Here is a 22,084-nt window from a genome sequence, read left to right as displayed (position 1 = left end):
TTGCAAACTTAATTTGAGTCCAGAATCTAATCAGGGAGAAACTTTACGACTTCTCAACCAATGGTACGGAGCTGAACCATTCGATTTTATGGTTATGATGACGATTGCAATAATGGAAGGAAGCTAGAAACTACCGCCATCGATGCCCTCCAGATCACATCAGCGATCCTATTAATACAGCTTGGGGCTCAATTCTTCGAATGCTGTCATTCATGTACCAACCACACGACCATTGAGGATTCGAAAACCCTGCATTGGTTTCAAGAACCAGAGTGATCGAGGAGTAATTCGATGCCAAACCCGGGTCCTTCTGACGATGATGTCGTCGACAACGAAGACGAGGAGCAGTAGCATTATGATGGAGATGGTGGTGATGGTGGTGACGATGATGACGATGATTTTGGATGACTTCGTCAGTTCGCCAGTCTCGTATGGTTCGGGCATACTTCACTGACTCAGAGGTCACATTCTGAACGGCTTGAGTGATCACAGATCACACATTCGACAATACAATGGCTTTATATACAAGCCTACTCGCTCGAATGGATCACATAACAAGGCGATCATTCAACACTCCACGAGGTTTGAAGTAGTGAACAACCGATTCCGGTGACAATCGAATCTCGAATATCAAATGGTTGAAAAATTTGGCAAATGAAGTCGGAAAGAGGGTTGCTTTTTTTAGGTGCTTGATTGATAAAAGTTTCCCCTATGTTTTGAAGGTAGGAAATCGACAGTGGCGAAAACGAAGGTTTTGGCGTAATTCATTTTATGGCGAGTGATATAAATGTGTGAACCAATTCACACGCTTTGCCAACACCACTTGAAAAACTCGAGAAGAAGCGCATTGAAGTAGCTGAACTTCCTTCCAATCTTTTTAAGCCGCTTTAGATCTATTGTCGCTTATCTGGCATCCCGAACACACAGGTCAAAATCTTCTACTTGGAGACCAATAAATGGCATCTAGAGAGATTGGTTTAACTAAGTTGCCTTCACAGGTACATCTTCGAGGAATGAATCGAATTTATCAATTATTTGCATAATAATATAGGAGTTTACTCAGCAAAATACCCTTTTTAATGGTTATCTAGTATTTGCAACTTTAGACCTGTTTCAAAGATTAGTATGAAAAATGTTGTTAAATGGAATACATCCCCCAAAGATCCAAGCATACCTTGGAAAAGAAATTGTGCTGTGTGCTTAAGTCGGCATTCATCTTAAAGAAGTACTCGGATTTTCCGTTTCGTTGTCTCATGCCGAGGCACTTTTTAAGTAAAGGACCCAACTACATATGTCGGTCCGACAAAGATGCCATATCTTGATGTCAAAGACAAGATAAAGAAGGAATAAAGAAGAATAGACAAAAGGGAATTGCCATTCTGCAATTTTACCTTCCTGTTCTTTTTCCCTACGTACATAAGGTCACTGAATCATTCCCTTGACTTTTTCCTCTTCGCTTTGTAGTTCTGTCAATAACTTGAAGAAGAAAACGTATCCTTGAGGCTCAGATGAGAAATCGAACAGGATACTCCATTTTCGACAGACAAGTCTATGAAAAGTCCCTTATGAATAATGGTTTCAACACGATGGGTAAGGGCTACTTCGCCTAAAGGTTGTGGTCAAAACAGGTTGGTATATGTCTCTATTTATCGATTGGAATTACCACTTGAAACGGACACTTTTACAATGGATTGGGAGGGATCATTTATGGCATATTATTTTGTCATATCATATCACAAGAGTATGTACAACAGGGAGGAGATAAGTGCTATGCTGGTTCAACGATGGATCATCATCATCTTCTTCCTCTTCTTCTTCCTCTTCTTCCTCATGTTCACGTTCATTTTCTTCTTTTTGGACGTGGGACCCCAAGTGGGACCCCAAAAGAAAGGGGACAGACAGGTTTCGCAGAAGGGAAACGGGAAACGGGAAAAGGAAAGAAGTGTGAGGAGTGGGAACAATAGAGCTGAACGAGAGAGTGGTGGCGGCGAAGGTCGTGGAAACTACACTTGAAATCACAGAATTTCATGCATTCGCAAATGCACTCTTTGCACAATGTCCCGACAGCAATTGGTAAGTAATTTGCCGATATTGTCCGTATCGATGGCCGAGGTAAAATGCGAGTAGCACTGGTGGCTCATGTTGCAATCCTCCTGGGCGATCTGGAGGAAGCAATCACGAATGAAGTATTTGGCCCCAAAGTATTCCACGTTCTTCGGATGGTCCAGCTCGGTCACGATATTCGGAGGGAGCTTGTACTTGGAGAACTCGGGGAAGAACCAGCTGAGGTGAGATCGTTTGGACTTGATTTTCTTCTCCAGACAGTCCTGCTTGTTCAGAAAGAGAATGACCGACTTCTGCTTCAGATTGGGATCGTTCCACAAGCTGTGGAAGTAGATCAAGGTCTCATGGAGCAGGGTCAGGCCCTTGGCCGGATTGATGATGACATCATACGAACTGGCATCGGCCACAAAAATCACGGCCGTAACGTCCTGCGAATACTGCGTCCATCGTGAGCCGGTCTGACCGCAATTCACCTCGTGCAATGAGAACACGGTCTGCTCAATCTGGATCTGGGTCTCGAAGATGCCCGTGGTGGGCGTGTATGACTTGAGCACATCCATGCGACTGGGGATGTAATCGGCCTTGGCGATAGCAGCCATGCGGTCGAGGAAGTAATCAATGTTGTTGAGCACCTCGTAGCCTCCCCGCACTTCCACGTGCTTGACGAATTCCTTAATAGTGGAGTCCGCCCAAACCTCCGAGGCCATAGTGTAGAAGGCCTCATCCACCTTGTCGGTGTCTTCGTAGGCCAAGAGTTTGGTGCGAGTTTCGTTCAAGTGGTCACCAGGAGCACTCTTCAGAATGAGGATCACGGCCTTCTGAATGTTGGTCCGAATCAAATCTCGAGCTTTGGCTTGCTTCCTATCGGACATGAGTTCATTATTGTGTAAAAGTTTCATCTGTCGTATGAGCGTGGTCTTGCCCGATCCGTCCAATCCCACCAGCTGGAGCCTTTGTGTCGAGCGGTAGGCCTTCTTGTCCTTTCGGATCTGTTTCTCAATCATCTTGCTGGCTCGTCGCTCGGATCCAGGGTCGGAATTAGAAAGGCTCTCCATTGTGGGTTCTTCTTGCTCGGATTCTTCTTGCTGGTTTCCACAGCACCACATCCTAGGCTGAACCAAGGATGAAAATAGTGTCAGTGTATGCTTGCCGAATGTCAGTGTCAACACGGTGGTCTCACTATTGAATCATCAAAGGCTCGAGGGTGCACATGCTTGGCTGGACGGAGTTGTTTGAAATTTTCGAAAACACAAGCCAAAAGTAGTTGTACCTCATAAAGCCAGGCCCAGTTGGACTTCTTGTTGAACTGACACTGAAATGAAGCTGATCTTGTTCTTCTGCAACTCCTCCATACCACTATACACGAGGATGATGTTGAGGAGGAGGAGGAGGAGGAGGAGGAGGAGGATCATCATGATCGCCCCGATTCATGAGGTGCCTCGTCTCTATCTACATGCATACATACACACACACATACAAACGTACGTACAGTAAGCGACTTAAAAGCGAGACTTCTGAGCACTTCTTCTACTGTTTGGATTCCTCTTCGTATTGCTCTTTGGCCCCAAAGTGCACACACACTTTTCAAATAAACAAATGTGGGACAAGTCCTGGATGCCGCTAGAGTGTCGAAGTGTCACTTTGTTAATGTGTAATTCCCAAGTGTCCATGAATTGCTCTCACATTCACATGCTCCTCGCCGTTTAGAGCGTTAGAACTTTTACAACTTGGAGCAGAGGGGACGGTTGACAGTTTCGGTTCATTAGAGCAACCTCGGCGTTTTTCTTCGATTCAACTCTTGCCGAAGCTTCATTTGACGAACGAGGGCTACAAAACTCGAAAAACACTTGTGCGATTGTGGTCCATCAGCCATGAAAGGGACTTGCTACATTAAAAAATAAAGACAGTCGGAGTCACGAACAATCGGGAGATAGTGAATGGATAGCCAACCAAAAAGGGGCACTTATTCACTGCTCATGCCAATTGACAGGATTGAATATCTTATACTATTTTGCCATTGACAGGAAGCCATGTGGTGTTTGGTGACATTAATGAGGCCAAAAAAGGCTCGCTACTGGCCTTGGCCTTGTCACAACCAAGATGGGGACACACACACGGCAAACAAAGCCCTTGACTTCGATGAGTCAAGGTCTGCACATGAGTCTCTCTTTGATGTGGAGCCCTTGTGGCTCATGGAACGAAAGCAAACACGGGTGTTCCCAAAACACTCTCGAAAAGCCCTGCGCTAATCCGGTAGCTGCCAGCATTTTTGTATGTGCTCGACATTAGTGGGCACATCTCACGCCAAACAACACCAACACCTCGCCAAGTGGATGGGAAACAAATAATGGTGGAGTTTTTCTCGTCTATTTATGGCTTTGCTCACTTGTTCCCGACTTGAAACAAGGCTGAATGGTGGATGGGGACGAGGTGAAGGATTTGTCTTGAAAAGAGGCGTCTTTTCACTTGGGATATCCGACGCTCCCAACGGATCAAGTACCATCCAATCCTCGCGTTTCGGGTCTTTCCTCACATAAATGTGTTGCCATAACTCGAAAGACTTTGGCCTCCTCACCTTCACCTGAGAGCTATTTGATCTCTCCAAGTTTGGCTGATCGGGCCAATGACAAGCCACTTGCTTTATAGTTATGGCAGCCGCACTTTAAGCTCTCAAAAGACCGTGGTTGTCCTTTTGTCATATTGTTCTGAAGGTGGGAGCTGTTCACGTTCAAAGAGTCTGGGGATGCTACGTAGAAGGTCCCTTGTGAAGGGAAAGGCCAAGCAAGGTCGGTGGAAGAAAAGGTCTCGGCAAATCCAGCCAACTAATTGATCCGCGGTGGTACATATAGATGTACTAGGTAGGGTACGTGGTGCGCTAGTGGTGGATGGTCATATCTCTTTTTACCTTTTGAGTGGCAAAGAAAGCTGTTTTGGAAACAAAAGAATCGACTTCGCCGCCGTCACCCTCACCACTAATTCTTTCAGCTCGCTCACAAGACTTTAATGCCTGAAGAATCTCACACACAGCTTGGCTGGTTAGATGGGTGATGTTTGCAGGAGAAGTAGTAGTGTGAGATGTTGTCTTCTCAATGGAGTTGGCACCCTCGAAAGCAGCCTCTTAAAGGCTGATCCCCCAGGCTTTTGCTTAAGCAAGTGGTTGTTGCTTGGTTAGCCGGTGGGTGGGCAAGCCAGAGGTCATACAAACGACGTCAAAAGCGGGAGACAAAGTTGTTGGATTCCAAAAAAAAAATCACTTAACGCCACTTCTTCGACCTCGATCTCCTTTTGTTAAGGGTAATCCGTTTGTCTTCAAAGTGTATCTCGGCTTCTTCGTCTTCATCTTCACCGTCACCACTTTGGGTTGGGAATGTAAGTGGGGGAGGGGGTCCAAAGAGAAATGCTTCTGAAGGCTTGGATGCTGTCTGGCTCTGTCCTCCACAATCTGACGATAGAAATAGGCCAAAACTTTAGTCACGAATGAAAAGGACCACCACTCTCCTTCACCGTTCAAGACTCACAGACCAGGACCAAGAGAAAAGACGAGAGAGAACCAAGGCAAAAAGACCACCCGAACAACACAAGTAGCGTCGCTTTCTCTTTCTCGCTCTGTCCGTCTCTCCTTTGCTTCCGTCCCTTCTTCCTTGCTCCCTTCCCTTTTCTTCTCGTTCTCTTTTCGTTCTCTTCTTCTCGGTCTGCTCTTCGCATAAGCTCGTCTTGGTCTTTCCTTGTCCGTTCCTGCATGGCCGTTTTGAAACGGGACCAATTCGAAAGATCGAAGAATTGGTCCATTCAACAAGACCGATGTTCCACTCAATTCGAATCAGGTTGTCAGTGAGTTGGAAATGTAGTCATGCGTTATCGTTATTTGGATGTTTTGAGGAGGCCAAAAGGCCCTCCAGGCCCATCCGACTCAATTTACTGCATGACATCCAATATCTAGGGGGCAGAAAAGGGATGGATCAGCAATTGGATTACGGTCACCTCCAACGTGAGAAGTGGTAAATCTTTTCCCCGGGTGGTATGATTATTGAACCTATATATGTGAATAGACGAGACCATTGTCCCATCAAGCATCCATCCGCACCTGATGTTCACGTATACTTTGCACTCAAGTGCAAGGCCCTTGAATAGTCACATAAGGAATGGACAGGAGATGATCCTTCTCAAGAACCGGCCTTTAACCTTTTCAGATCTGCTAAGGAATAGATGAGTCCGTTAAACGTGTGCAATTCAGGAATATGAAATGCCTCAAGACATTTGACCAAATTGTTCGAAACTAAGCGGCTCTTTTGACTCATTCTTATTAAGAACAAAGTAATGGAATATATTCGAAATAAAATGACGGATGCAAGAAATTGAACTAACCACGAGTCTCCACAAGTAGGGTCCTCTTCAAGGTTTTTGGGGGAATAGCTAATAAGTTAATCATGGTCAATTTGTAACTCCGTAAATATAAGGCATGAGTCCATGGAGCCATGCCCAAGTCCACACTTCTGCAAACGGTCCTAATGCCAGTGGGACCCACAATAGTTCCATAAATGTAGCCTAACGGTACATCTGTTGTCTAAACCTTGCCTCCCTCCAATAGTTCTTCATACCATCAAGCCAAGATGAGTATTACTATGCTCTTCAACGTCGAGAGGAGAACAAGCCAACGGCGATAAAGAATGCATTCATTTGGAACAAAGGTGGATAAATTTCCGCTTTCTTCCCCTGCAATATCACACTCATTTCATTTGGGAATGATGGTACTGAAGAAGGAGAACGGCCAAGCAGGAGGCAGGAAAGGCCGCCTCTTCTTTTATCCCGATAGCTCTTGAGATGGCAAGCATCCATTTCTCTTTGAGCTTTGAAGCACGTTGCGTCAAGCATGGAACTGCATCGCAATACTTTTATGCATAACCAAATGATATCGAAAGTCAAAACGAAGGGAGTGTCTCCTTAGGAAAATACCAATGAGAGAGAGAGAGAGAAGACCGTCTTATCCCACGAGGCCAAAACCATCATCCATTTCCTTTTGGTCCTCATAATTGTGCCCTCCTTTAGCCACTCTGTTCCATTTGAGCACCGTTCCTGCTTTTGGGTGCCAAGAAACCGTGCATTTGGTGCAGCCAATCCACGATACTACCTACTTTGGCATCCAATCACATCTAGAGTAATCCAAGCGATGTCATTCAATTGAATTCTCATCAATACTACGGTATAGGTAGGGCACGGAAAGAACCACTGGTTTTGGGGAAATATTGAGAATTCCTATTGTTCCAAGAATATTCAAGTCCTTTGAGCGTCATTGCCAAGACATTGAATTTGTTCAGCTGCCAAGCTTACAGTTCCTATCAACAGAGTGCCAAATTTTCGTCTAGGGATATGCATAAGAGGATGTGCACAACCCCACATATGTAAGATGTCTGGGGATTCTTTTATAGCAATGGAGCTTTCTCACAAAGTATATAAATTCATGTATTCAGATTGGCTCTATTCATGAATCCCAGCTGCCTCGTTTTAAATGACAACAACCATTCAAATCTACTACTGCACATCCATAGGGGACCTTTAATTAGAGAAAAAGGTACAGGGGGAGTTTTTTTTCAACCAGAGACCCTCCTTGATTGCTAACTCATGAATGATAATCACAAGGATATTATTACTTTGGATGTCAGACGCAAGTTGGGCTGGATGGAATAGGCCTTGTTCGTGTGAGGGGGCCGTGAAAAGGCCAACACCTCCTTCACCATTCGTACAAACTACATGATGGCCTTTCAGTTCATGTGCCTTTCATGTCAAGTCAAGTCATAAAGTCTGGCATTATGCTGATAATACTGTGCTTCGGTGGAACCTCCCGCGACAAGCTTGGTAAATAGTTAATGACAAGATGGCTGCTCCGCGAGATAAAACTGTTCGCACTTCCTTGGATATCACCGGCTATTGCTCCGATCTCTTGCAATGCCATAATGCTTTTTGATTGGACCAATTTCACTCTCTCAAGTTTCCCTCTCGTCCATTCTCGGATGGGAATTGCCACTGCAACCCATATTGGACCACCCTTGACCACACTTGTCGACTCTGGGGTGCACTTTAAAGTTTGCTTTCATAACCGAGGAGAAAAGGGGACCAATATTGAGTGTACGATCAGCGATGGCCTGGCCATATCTGTTAGTGGCTTGGGCCACAACTTTGATAATGGAACTTGGTCTTCGTTCACTTCAGTGGATGCAGATCCTTTTACAGCCATCCCATGGTTTAACAACGTCTATTTCGTTTGAAATGAACCAACAGAAAATGACTTGGAATCCCGACGACCAAAATAGGGCAATGAATAATCAGCGAAGCTTACGAATTAAGAGAGACCCACTAAAAGCCATTCATATTGGTAGACATGGCAAGAGAGAGCCTGAAGGTCCTTCTCCTCTCTATTGACTTGCGTATAAATAATACTGACAAAACAGACGGCGCTCATGGTTCAATGCGTTTTCAGTGGGAGCTTTCTCAAAGTTTAGATTCCTCGGCTCCTAAGCAACCAGAAACTGTCGTTGGGGGCCCCAACGTTGAAACCCACGAACCACTAATACTAATTTCGAAACGCGGCTCAAAACAACTTTTCAATCGTTGGCCTCAATTCTTAAAACCCAACTCGATTTGAATTCAATCATGTGAGTGCGTCTGGTGATCGGATCCCGGATCGTTGGTAATCAATTTGGAGACCGTTCTTTTCTAGGGCCTTACCCGGTCTTCGAGGTTACGGCCGGGATGAAACTTTTGGTGGTCGCAATTCTGGAGTGGCTGCTAGACGAGGTCAAACCAGCAACGGATCTTATGGTCCATTAACTGGCAATCCTACCCCAGCCTCCGGGTTCAAACCCAGGTCAGCTGGGGGTCTAATTGGCAACTCAGATCCTGCTTTGGGTAATGAGAGGTTGAGTGGCAGACCTAATTGGATGTTTCCGATATGAAATGGTGTTCCATTTTCCAATTGCAGGACGGCGATTGGATGCCGTGGAACAACGGGTGAGCAACCAAGACTCGGCCAATCGATCCCTTTTGGAACAGATGATGAAGCTTCAACAGGATATGAGGGTAAGGGCAAAGAAGAAGAGGAAGACGAGAAGAAGGGGGAGGAGAGGGGGGGGGTCTTTGAAACCTAAATGGTGTGACTGCCAATGAGTGCTCTCCGTTAGAAGTTGGAAGAGCTCTCAACTTCCATGGTCACATGGGTCTCAGTAGGGTTTTTTAAGACCCCGCGTGAGGAACAAAAGGTTCACCAGTATTGCTTGGCCTACATGGCCTCACTGCACTGGGATGGTTCCCTTTCCTTTCGCAGTTAAGCGCCAATAACAACCTGCACAATTTTACCCCTCGTCATCCCATCAAAAGCGTCCATGTCATCCTCCGTCGCAACATATTAAAAAATCTCTACTTGGGGAGCGAGACACTCGTTGGGTTAATGAGGGACTCGTCAATGTACATTGGCCTTCTTTTGGCCGCCTTTTTCGGATCCATTTGAGCGGGTTTGCCCTTTGTGTCGCACTCAAACACTGATTGCATTTTTTAACGTGGCTTGACAGGTTTCTTTCCATTTCCCCTCCAGATGGAATTGAAAAAATGTGACCAATCTCTGATGGAGGAAAGAAACCAACGAATGAGGCTAACGACCACATTGCAAACGTCCACCTCGAAAATTGCCGAATTGGAAGACCGTCTCAGGAGAACCGAGACACATGCCAAAGACAACAAAGCAGCTTTGGTCACGATGATTTCCCACGTCAAGAACGTGGAGCGAGCCGTCACACTGGGCCAACAGGACATCATGGCCAAGAAAGAGGTCCAGGGTCAAAAGTAAGGTCCAGCTCCAACTCAAAGGCGACGATAGTTGCTCTTTCTCATGGAATTGTTCCATTAGCCCCCAAAGTTCACGGAATGAAGTGTGGTTTATGGGTTTTTAGGCAGGGATAAAAAGGGAAGGCGAACTTTCTCTAGCAAGAGTAAACATTCCTCGTTGTAGCCCACGTCATTCCCGAGGGTCTTTTCGGGTTTTCCCAACACCACAAAACTAAGATGGCCTCAAGGCAGAACTTAGCAAAAAAATGTCAGCCTTGAAGGTCAAAAGAGAAAAAGAAACAGATTTGAGTGAGTATGTTGTTAAGAATTACCTCATGTATCAAGGTACATTTAATCAACTGTATGTGGTAAGGAAAATCGAAAAGAGACATGGAAGTGCGTAATGTAGATTTTTATCTTGGGAATAAAGAGGGAATTATTCTAATTTTCAAGTACAATTAATCCCAAACTTGACATCTGGTACAAATTCATGCAATACTATGAAATATTGTGTCAAATGGAATGACATTTCACTTATTCAAAATGCATGTGAGTATATCACCGGCTTTTAAGTGGGAAAGAAAGATTTCATCAAAAGGCTGACTTTATTTCACGTCAGTAAGCAATTTTCAAACCCAAATTGTTTTAATTTTGAGATTAAATTGTTGATGAAATTTGTCATTTTTACACAAGCCCGAAATTCCTAATCATATTTGACCTCCTTTTGAAGGGCTATTTTTTATGTAAAGGCACTCTAAAAGGTCTTGATGATCATCCTCCCGTTTTTAAAAGCTGGGTCGTCAAAATTACCTATATGCTGCAAGAAGTAAAATTCAACTGAATTGACAAGAATTTCTAAGACTCTAATCAACAGTCATGACATGACGACTCTTCTAATTTCCAACGAAGTTGCAAAACTACATTTTTGAGCTAAGTGATTGTGCTCTATTATGGAATCCATGAAGATGCGATGGAATACTAATCTTGGTACGATCTAGAGGGCTAGTAGTACGACCGATCGAACCACCTACCAGAGAAAGACGACGGAAAAGAGGTTTAGTGACTCCGTATTTTTGTGCTGCGTTTCTTTCCGTTGAAATTTCGCAAGGGAGAACTTAATTTTGCAGTCCTTCATTCTGGATTGCTTGCTCGTTATAGTGTTAATTGCTTCCAATCTGTTGCTATACTGGACAAATCACAAACAAAAAAGGGAGTTTCAACATTATATATTACAAATATGATAAACAGCCAACATTTTTCACTTTTGTGCAAGAACGTAGTATTTATTTCTGCTACCCCTCAAAAAATAGGTTACATAGTAGTTGTTAGTAGCTCTTTGATCCTTTAAGAATATCCGCGTTGATTGATTATGAAAGATGGTTCAATTACTTGACAAAGTGTAATTAATTTAAATGATTACAATTATTATGACATTTCTAAAGCAATTTTAACCCTAGAAAACCAGGAAATGTAATCTTATCTTTTGAGCACGTACTTCATGCTAAAATTTAAATGCAGTATGATGATTGGGAGCTTCATCTTCTTGCACTTGAATTCGGTACAACACATTTTTTTTTGTTGGAAAGTAAACATCATTTAATTGCAATGACATAATCAATTTCAATTCCCGGCACTTCTCTCCTTCTCATCTGAGGTCATTGCGAAATGATTCATGTTGGCTTAATTCAGATTAGTTATTAATAATCATTGGTACCTTTACTGATTGGTGCTAATGGGTTTATTCTATTCCTATCCTATTTGAATATAACACCTCTGGCACTTTGGTCCTAAGGGGTTGGTTAACAACGTATTTTTGACGGTTGGTTCCAGCCTCCGATATGAACGTGCGATTTCTGTTTTTTTGTTTGTTTAAATGTTAGTCAACGTCTTTTCAACATGAGTTTTCCAAATATTATGTATCTCGCAATGAACAGTAAAGCTTATTTGAGCAAGGACAGTAAGACATGTATTGTTCCCTTGCATTTGATTCGCACCCTAGAGCCTTGGGACTCAACTAAAACATAATATAACAAAACACGGAAATGGCTTTATTTATTTTTATTTTTTTGGTTTGGTTTTTCACGGGCTTTTCTAACCGCTACAGGGAATGTAATCCCAGGTACTATTAAAATGAAAGGTTATAATTCGTCTATTCATTACCTTTCAATCTTTGTATGATATTTGGTCTACTAACGAATTTGAGTTGGCAGACAGAGTTAGTCCTTGACTGTAAGGTTGATCTGGAATGCTATCTAAACATTGGTCCAAGTCTGACTTGAAAGATGCAACCGGATCAACAAGGCCTTCGTATTCCCAACGAATATTAGAGGGAAGCAAATTAAACAATGAAGGAGCCCGAGAAAGAAAAGAGGTGGACTTCATTGTTCGAACTAGCCTGGATTCTCGAAGGCTTGAAGGTGCTCTCAAAACGCACATTAAGCCTCTACGGTCACTAGAATTGACCCTAAATCCTGGGTTGGGACAAAGCTCATGGATACTTTTGAAGACGTGCAGTATCGGGTACCTTTCCTACCTTCTCTGAGTACTGTACAATCCCATATTTTTTAGCCTCTCCCAATATGAGAGCTCTCTCACTCCTGTGATGTTCCTAGTGAAACATCTTTGGACTTGCTCGACCTTTTGCAAACCTGCTGAACTCATTGGAGCCCAAATGGGTGAAGCATATTCAAGATGTGGCTGGAATATCGACTTGTACAGAGTTAGCATCGTGATGCTATCTCTGGACCTAAACGTGCGATATATCCAGCCACACATTTGAAAAGCCTTACCCACCTTCAACTGGATATGCTCATCGAACTTTCCATTATTTTGGAGGACTACACCTAGATCTTTCATAGATGAGACCTGCTCAATATCTTTACCTCCATTATCTACGAGTGGAGTATTTAAAGGAGTTGACCCCAATGTCATTGAGCGGAATTTCATTCCGTTCAGGGCCATATTACTCTCAGTTACCCAAGAGTTAGGTCCACATTATGATAAAACTTAATTATAGAAAACACATTTCAGTGGTAACATTGAATCGCATAAAAAAATATCTCACTTTTAATGTTTTTTGTGTTTTTTCTGTGTTTTTTTTTATTGCTGACGTTGAGGAAATTCAATTGAAAAACATATGCAAAATGCCAAACAAATAGCGAAATTTGCATGATGACACTAATATCTTATGAGGCGTTTTGTAAGCCGTACTAAGTATGATATCAATGCGTAAAATTTATAAAAGAGAGTATATAATTATCTGCAGAAGTAACTGAACATTAAAACTGAATAAACTGCTCAAAAATTGGCTTGAGTGGTGGAATAGTTAGCTTGATTGAATAAATCTGCTAGCAAGAGCCCGTTTCAAAGTACAAAAAAGTCCTATTAAAGAATACATAGTGGAGGCTTTAATGATGTGTTTCAAACTGAAATCTTACTTTGAAGTACTGTGGTGAATAAAAAATGTCATGAAAACGGGTAATTAAAGGCAAGGCATTGAAAATAAGGTTTTAGATAACATCATTTTTTCTCCATTTTGTTTCAAGTGTTGTGACAAAATTGTACAGTATAATTGAACTTCTCCAAACGGGCTTTTACGTTCAAGATAACTATTTCTGGGTCACAATTTCCTTTAACCATTCAATGCTAAATGAATGTGCCCATGTTTGGGCTATAGTAACCTATATTTCCATTCAACTTCCAAAAAATCATGCAAGTCATATTCTGTTCCACCTTGTTTATCGAAAGCTGTAATATTGTCCCATCATCAAAAGATCATATGGAAACCTTTGTCAGATGAAATACACCGACTGAATTGGAGACCAACCTGAATGGACATTTGTCCATCCATGCATTCCATGGATCCTTCGTTTCCGTCATGAATATCGTTTTGGCCTCGGTTTCGTGATGTAATATTTATGTGTACCGTTCAAAGCGACTGGATCCAGTTGGGAGGTTTCTTCACGGTCATCGCATTTTCCTCCCATGTTTTGCTATGATTATGGGTTGAGTGTGACCCATCAAACGATTTGGTTAGAGGCCACTGAAGCCTCGCATCGATGAATATCTGCTGCCAACCATCGTGGCCTTTGTTGGGAAGCCGTATTAGGTTTCGGGATTCGTATGCTTATAATCTCAGATGGGTCAATTACAGGGGTGGGCGTTACATCCTTAACAAATGGTCGTTAATACATTAATGAATGTAATTAACCTTTTCTTTAACGATACCGAGATAATTACTTTAGATGAATAATGACTTATAATGAAGTACACTTCTTATATTCATACTTTGGACACAAGTGATCATGGATTAAAGAAACACCATTGGAATAGTTCAAAGTAACGCCATTTTTTATATCTTGATGCATTTTCACACCGTGCTTGATGAGACAATAATGCACTAACTTTGCTTAAACGTTGTAACAAGACTCAACTTGTGCCTTACTTGGCATGCAAGATTATAATTTTAATATGATTTCTGAATGTCCATTATTTACCATTATACCCGACGCAAGGTCCGCCATGTGAATGAGTCAAGAGATGGTAGTTGACTAGTTTATTCTCATTGAGATCCTAGCTATTTATACATATCACAGATGAGCTATAACGTGAGCGAGCATGCGCTCGCCACCCCATTGTAGGGCACCCAGGTAATGCATATTTAATATTTGTCCAAATATCAGTTTTATCTACAAAATACTATTAGCCAACCTATTGAAAAGAGAACCTTAAGTAAGGGTCAAATCTCGTTAGATAGACCCTCTGTGTAAGCAGGCAATGGTCCATTGTCCATTTCAGGATTCAGGAGATCCAACAAAAGGTGACAACACTGACGTCGTCCAATGGCAATTTGGAACGTTTGTGCCACAATGTTCGCGAGGATTTGAGCGATGTAAATGGAAAAGTGGACACGATGTCTCTCGAACTCAAAGATGTGAAAGGAGCGTTGACTCTCCAAGACAAAATGTTCAATACGCAAGTCAGTAAATTGGTAAGCTTCTCGACTTAATAGTTTGTACCTTCTCATACGGTGGTCGTCGATCTGTTGAGTCCAACACATAACATTTCAGAATATGAATGAGAAACATTTTCCTGGAACATTTGGATCTTTGGATCCAATAGCCGGTATCATGAATGTGCTCAATTTGAATACGGCTTCAAAAACCAGACCAAATCAATTGATTTGTATAGGTTAAAGTGCAATTAAATCTTGCGAGCAGGTTTTCGGATCTGATGAATGAATCAATAGATTTTCTCTGTCAACTCGCAATAAACAATTTTCATTATTATTTTTAATCAACTTGATCAAACAATGTATCCCATTCCATACTTCGCTTGGAATGTATTTAGTACCAACAAGAGATGAAAAACAACATATCAGATGGCCTTTAACTTGGCCTTTGGCAAGGTGAACCCCTCAAGACGTTTTCCAAAGAGATCGGGAACATTCTTTAGGTTTGTTATAAACAATGAAAAACAAGTATTAAGGTACGAAACCAGTGACATTGTAATTGGAATTAAAACGTTGTGACATAGTTGATCTGGCTGTTGCGAAAATCCGCCATGAAGAAATCATTATAAATTTCATAAAAGAAAAACAACGGGTTTCATCTGTCCTATTTAGATTTCATTCTACCGGCAACGTTTGTGACAAAAGCAAAAGAAAAATCCTTTTCCGCTCTCAGGTTTCATATTCTTTTTGACTTCTTCAGAGCCATGTTATATGTTTATGTCTACCCTAATTTCATTGGCATTAGTCATACTTTTGCATAAGAGCGACACAAAACTTGAGGCAACGATTATCTTGTTTTGCTTACATTTATAAGTTTCTTTCAGCTCCTCACGTTTTAGTTTTTACTTTGCGATTTATTTTAGCTTTACCTTTTCCACTATGACCAAAATTATCAAGGACAAAAAGCATTGAAACATAATTGGATCCTTCATCACTGTATTAGTGCACATGATAATGCATAGATCATCATAGATTGCAACGAATAGTGCGTGATTAAATGATCTTAAACCAAGTTCGTTACTACTCATGTCAATTACAATACTTTCAAAAAGTGCCAGACTGCCAACTAAAATCTCTTATTGGCAGGTCTTAAAAAAAGATATTTTTTTTCACTCCCAACACCTCCAACTATGAAATCTAAGATATTTCATTTTCCAGTAAAGTGGCTTTTTTAAGGTTTTTGACAGCAAAAATGAATTATAAATTGAAACTTAGAGAAATGAATCATTTTGAAAATGATTAGGTGTCATTTTATGTGCACTTCCATTTTTAATTTTTGGAATTGATACTTTAATCAAGTTCCAATGAAATGAATACATCCATACGTTTAAGGAATAACGCAACCAAAATGCTTTTATGCAAATTACTATTTTACCAAAGAGCATCAGAATATCTCCATCGAACCTCTATCGGAGACATGATCCATCATGGCAACCACCATTTTAAATGAGGAAAGACCTCTGGAAAAGAACTTGACCTCCATATCCAATTTCTAAGGAAACTGTACATCTTTCCCGTCTAAAGAACGCCTCTCAATGAAATGGTTTCTTGAGGTACCTCGAGCCTTTGGCAGTCGACTAATATGTCCTGCTTACTCGTCCATATTCCGACAAGGCCGTTCCACTGAAGGGAATGGCGGGCTTTGATCCCAACGATCCTCTCGGGAAAGTTTTGCCAAAAGTTAAGGTCTCGCAAATGTGGCCAAAGAAAGTAAGATAGGAGGTAAAGAAAGCAAAATGACAACGAACATTGAATGTTCACTCGTCGACGTGTAATAAGCTTTCATAGTTGCTTCCTCTATCTCTCAGACAAAATATAATTGAAAGCATATAGGAAACCCTTGTTCTCAGTCTTAAAATGTCTTCTTGGAACACTCAAGCTGAGGGGATGTGCTTGTTATTAGGTAAAAAACACATTACCTTTTCTTGCTCATCTGTCCACAAAATCAACGAAAAGGGAGAAATGATAACAAGTCGGATGAAAGCTGAGCGTTCCTCGTGAAAACCAAGCGAAAATTGACTTTGTTGCAAGTGGCAGGTGGCACCTTGGGAACCCACTTTAATTCACCCACACGTTGAGTTTTCGAGCAATTCCATATTTTGAACATATGAGACGTGATCTTGGATCCCACTTGGTGTGCTTAATGGAACCACCCATTGCACTAAAACATGGGAAAACACTGTGGATGTCCGAAGGGAACGACCGGTATCTAATTGCAGGTAGTTCACTCGGAGGGATTGCAAACCCTCCAAAAGTGCAATTGCATCTTAATATTTGGTTGTTTTTCGATGGCAAATACCTCACCTTTAGGTCAAAGCAACAATTGCAAGCCCTGAGAACTGTCATTCACCTTTGTTTTTTTGAGCCATTTCTACTCATCATGGCATGCATCAAATTTCATAAAGCGAAATCATGGCTAATTACAAGTCAATATTGCTATAACTCGTAAGAGAAATTAGACTTCGAAAATCGGATGTGTTCCAGGGTGACCAATTTTCCCTATTGGCTTGTTTTTAGATAATCTGTTGATGGATTGAATCATAAATATTTTTACCCCAAGACAGCCTCGTTCCGTTCAATAGCGAATATACAAGTCATATAAATTATAATCTTTCTGAATCGTGGTTTGCCAGAAAAATAAGGTGTTTTTTTTTCTTTAATGATAGTAATGGTCAAACTGACCGCATGAAAATGGAGCTATTTGTATAAGGTTGGCGAAAATTTAACCTTCATGCCATTCATAATCATTGTCCCCTCTTGTTTGAATTGTGATATCAATGGCTTTCAAGGCATTATTGATTATTATGTTAAAACAGAAAGTTATCAGAACACAATTGCAATAAAACATTGTCGTCCAAAACGACGGCCGCCAGTGACCAATTTCAACCCAACAGACTCGGAAAAGACTGAAACTGTTGACAATCCGCGTTTACTATCCTTTTACTGTCTTCTAATCACAGCAAAGCTTTCGATTTTTCAAGTGCCAATATAGGCCAATATAAGACAAATAACTATACAGCATGGTGGCGTTGGAAGGGCTTTAATGAAGAGCAAAAAAGCAAGCGCTAATAATATCTTTTGGCGCGTTCATCGATCACAACAACCAAATATTTGCTTTAAAAAGGGCTATTTTTTGAATTTTCCTCCTTTCCTTTCTTCCTTGATACACTGTCAATCAAGTTGATATCTAACGATCAAAAATTGTGACGTAGGGCCGTCGAAGTGCAATTAGATTACCCTGTATATTCCTTGTCCATATTGCAGTGTTTTGCGTACCATCTACGGATGTAGCTTATGGGCAAGTGGTTGATCATGCCAGTAACTACTTCCTTATTTCTTTTTAATGTTTGGATAACAAAATTTATAGGTTGTTGTCTCTTCAAGGGTTGCATTTGTCCACTGCTTCCATTTTAGAGTAGCATGAGGTTACAAGGATGAATATATTTTCATTAAGAGATTGTACGTGTACTTTATTTGGAAGTTAAAGAGTCTCCTTATCGTATGTCTTTGGAGGAAACTTGAGAAGTGTGTCCAGTAGTTACTGGTTGTCAGCAATGCAATCATATCGAACACAATGTTGTTATCTGATGAATTTGCCGATATCCTGAATCAACAACACCGTTTGAGATTTGATCTTTTTCTTGGAATGAACAAATGAATGCGTAAAACCTCGGTGTTAATGCAAAAAATAAATAGTGTGATATCTTTAAAGGAATCACCTCAGAGTGTCCGGTACATTTCTCTTCAATTGGCTTGAGTAGCCATTAAAGTACGGGAAATTTACAACTAAAAGCTTACTTTTGTTCAAATGGTTTTGTGTAAAATAATGAAAGGTAACATAAAATGTGGAGATTGTTGCTTTTAAAATCTGATGTCTTCCAAAATGACTTGTTTAAAAGTGAAACGTAAAACGTAGTCGGGAAGGCCATTAAAGGCCAGTACGGAATTTCCTCAACTACTTCATCCGGATGTAGCTCAAACGATAGCAATGCAATATTAATTATCACTGAACCGTATGATTCTTAATGACGTTAAGCTTTTTAATCCCAATCCACTCGGTTTTGAAATATTCGATGAATCTAGTCTGAGGCTGTTTCCATTATTTGCTTTTTTACAACCTCTTGGTAGATTAAAAAAAGATTGAAAAAAGTAAAAGCAAACCTCAAAAATAGCTTTTTGATCCCAATCCACACGGTTTTGAATTTTTTTTGGAGCCTGAAATGTAGTTGATTTTTCCTTTTTCGTATCATTTTTTTTGCAAATTTGCAACTTTGGCAAAATGATCGCTTTATTTGACGCATATTCATCGTTCAACATCGAACTCAGTGGTGTTTTTTTGTGTTGGTGCAGGATATGGCAATATATTTGTGACGGACCACCAAGGACACAACCTTGGTGGTTTTGAGATAGGGGGACTTTTTGTAGCCTTTTCCGCATGATTACGATGTTGAACATGAGTGGAACATCAGGGACAACCCCAAAAAAAAGTTTTCTTTTCATCAAAGGCCGATTGAAAGGAAAGCCATTTGAGAAAAGCGGAAACTTTATCCCAATCTTTCATCATCGAAGCCTCCTTGAAAGTTTTTCGACGTCATCGTTGTAGGCTCTTGACTTGATATGTTGATTATGATGTTTGTGACATGGGCAAATATCTCAAAGGACCCGCGTGATCGTTTGAAGCCATCTTCAAATTCGTACTTTCATCTCACCACAAGATCATTCTTCCCACCTGAAATTGGCTTTCTCAAAAGTATGAGTTGCCGTATGTACCATTGTCCATCTTTGATCTCGGAAACATCATGAACCAATGTGAAATCTCGTAAACTGGATCAAAGTAGATTTTGACGAGTCCATCCGGAACGTCGTTATCCTTATCCGAGGACGACGTCATCACTGGACAGAGACGGTAGTGAGAGGGAGACTTAAACTTCTATCCAGATAAACCAAATGCATTTTCCTTTCCACAAGTTGGGCTCTTGTCGACCAAGAAAGTGTCCGCCAATTTTAAAACTCAAAGAACATCTGGGTCCAAAGTAATAGGCTCTCAAATATTAGTGCAAATTCTGAACAAAAAGACTAGCTTAGCTCCACGTGGGCAAGATCTTGCCAACTAATCTTGCGAAATTAGTCAGTTTATGTACACTTTGCACTGAGTTTCAAGAGCTCATTGCTTTTGACACAGACGTTCGATTGAATTAGAAATTAGGGAACACGTTCTTAATCAACAAGAGTCCCACCTGTGTAAAGGAAAATGCCTTCCATTGCTTTGGATAAAAGTTTTGTTTTCCAGTCCTTGTCCAGTGATGACGTCGTCCTTGCCTCATCCATGGTATGGTAGGTAGTACAACTTGTCGTGTGATCCTGAAACCATGTGTGTTTAAATTTGGTCATGTGTTGGACTACCTTTCGTTTTCTATTTAACATTTCAAATCCTTTAATGCAAAACCGAAAGCTCCATGATGCATTTTACTGCAATTCAACTCAAAGCTTTCTCACCAAATACGTCACCATAAATGATGAAGTTGGTGGGTCCGAAATGGCTGTCAAGCATTCCATATATTCCATGGTATGAGTATGTTTGTAAAGCCCAATAGAACACACCCTCAGGGAAATTAAGCCCATCCCTTCAAGTCGACTTGCCGTATTTCATATGTCTCATAGGATAGAGAACTATGTACAATACATGCCTATCCGTTTTCCTGTTTCAGAAACAATTGGACGAGGACAAAGGTACAGGCTCCAAAATGTCTGAGACGCAAAAGGCCGCACTAGAGTCCAAGTAAGTCATCATAAAATGAGACTCCCTTGAACAACAAGTGTTGGGAGGTCACCACCTCACTAATAGTGATGAACCAAAGTGCCCTTTATTCAAATAGCAGCTCAAAGGTCATTTTACCAGAAAGTGAAGAAAATCCAAAATAGCATCTAATAGCACGAAAAATCTGAATGGTTTCGAATTTGGATGGCATAAGGCAAGCAAAAAATGTTTTTCCACTCTGTACCATCTCTCTCTCTGCCTGCAAACTAGTAACCTCCCAAAAGGAAAGAGGTTGTGTGACTTGCTCATTGACCGCTTAAATAACTTTTCGAGACAATACCAATTACAAACTTACTCTATTGCTAATTCATCAAGTTAATTACATTTTTAATGCCACTTTACTGACGAGTAACGACCAATATTTGCTAGGTTGCCACAACTGCTTGTTGAACAAATTGCAATTTTGCAACCTGATCCGAGGCTGTGTGCGTGTCCTTGAGTAGATTGACATCAAGGCCAAGACCATTTTCTGTACTCACGTACTCTTCATGCAGTCTCTGATTTGAAGACAGTATTAGTAAATCACCGGGTTTCTTTTGCCCAATAGGATTCTTCAGCTCAAAGACGCCATCATGGAATGCCAATCCAAGTTAAATCACGAATGCCAAGATCGAGAAATGGATATGAACACCATTAATGGCAGGTAGGTAGTACTTTGATCTTAAATAATGCACTATACCATATACCGTATTGTATCTTGACAGACGAAAAGGTGGGCGTGTGTGTATTTACAAATGTGATATTGTTCATAAAAAAGTCGCTTAATGTGAAAAAACGAAAACCCACAATAAGGCTCGTTTCTCGAGATATCAATACATCTCCCCGTCTCTTTGTTTCAATGGTATAAAGGATTCACAAATTAAGACGAGCCTATTGCGATTGCTTACTAAACGTTATAAAGACTCTTCCAATGGATGGAATTGGATGAGCTCTGTCCAAAAAAAAAATTCTCATTTTAAGTGAATATGGAATGCATTGACAATCCAGGTTTGACGGCAAAAATACAACTACATCTTACAACCATTCTTGGCAAAATTCATTTGAACGCAAATCTGCGTTATTTCAGATAGTGAAGCTTGGAACAAGGATGAATTTGTTATTGTGCTTTAGGTTCAAACATCCTATTCAAATTTGCAACTTTTAAATGAACACTATAATGACACTTGCTGCATCAAAGTATTTTCACTTTCAATTCAATTGTTTTGCAACGAATTTGAGAGCCAGGCGTTCGTAATTGCTCTGACAGGCCTTGAACCTCAATGAGAGCTTGTCGCAAGGTCATTTAACGAAACGAGTCACACTTGACCATGCAAGGACTTTGATCGCGACGAATTACTCTCAAGGCCCCTTCTTTTCTGTGGTAATGAAGCGACCAA

The 22,084-nt window shown here is 41.0% G+C and overlaps 2 protein-coding genes across 2 annotated transcripts in view; one reads left to right on the top strand and one right to left on the bottom strand.

The window, feature by feature from the left end:
• Positions 1-1,625: 1,625 nt before the first annotated feature.
• On the bottom strand, positions 1,626-8,910 carry LOC131881164 (guanine nucleotide-binding protein G(s) subunit alpha-like). Its single transcript, XM_059227947.1, has 3 exons — positions 8,788-8,910; positions 5,583-6,000; positions 1,626-5,506 (listed from the first exon to the last, which is right to left on the bottom strand). Exon 3 carries the CDS (start codon positions 3,168-3,170, stop codon positions 2,016-2,018), a length of 1,155 nt encoding a protein of 384 aa, XP_059083930.1. The 5' UTR covers positions 3,171-5,506; positions 5,583-6,000; positions 8,788-8,910; the 3' UTR covers positions 1,626-2,015.
• LOC131881096 (uncharacterized) overlaps positions 8,574-22,084 on the top strand; it is a 22,654-nt gene continuing 9,143 nt past the window's right edge. The window contains exons 1-7 of the mRNA XM_059227869.1: positions 8,574-8,714; positions 8,780-8,967; positions 9,041-9,138; positions 9,650-9,897; positions 14,677-14,869; positions 20,599-20,669; positions 21,256-21,351. Of these exons, the coding sequence (XP_059083852.1) occupies positions 8,713-8,714; positions 8,780-8,967; positions 9,041-9,138; positions 9,650-9,897; positions 14,677-14,869; positions 20,599-20,669; positions 21,256-21,351 (896 nt within the window). The 5' untranslated portion in view covers positions 8,574-8,712. The remainder of the gene's footprint in view (positions 8,715-8,779; positions 8,968-9,040; positions 9,139-9,649; positions 9,898-14,676; positions 14,870-20,598; positions 20,670-21,255; positions 21,352-22,084) is intronic.

The sequence above is a fragment of the Tigriopus californicus genome, chromosome 1 (genome assembly GCF_007210705.1).
Source record: "Tigriopus californicus strain San Diego chromosome 1, Tcal_SD_v2.1, whole genome shotgun sequence".
NCBI classification, from domain to species: Eukaryota; Metazoa; Arthropoda; class Copepoda; order Harpacticoida; family Harpacticidae; genus Tigriopus; species Tigriopus californicus.
The sequence above is the reverse complement of the archived record's forward strand: the minus strand, read 5'-3'. Positions and strand labels throughout refer to the sequence as shown.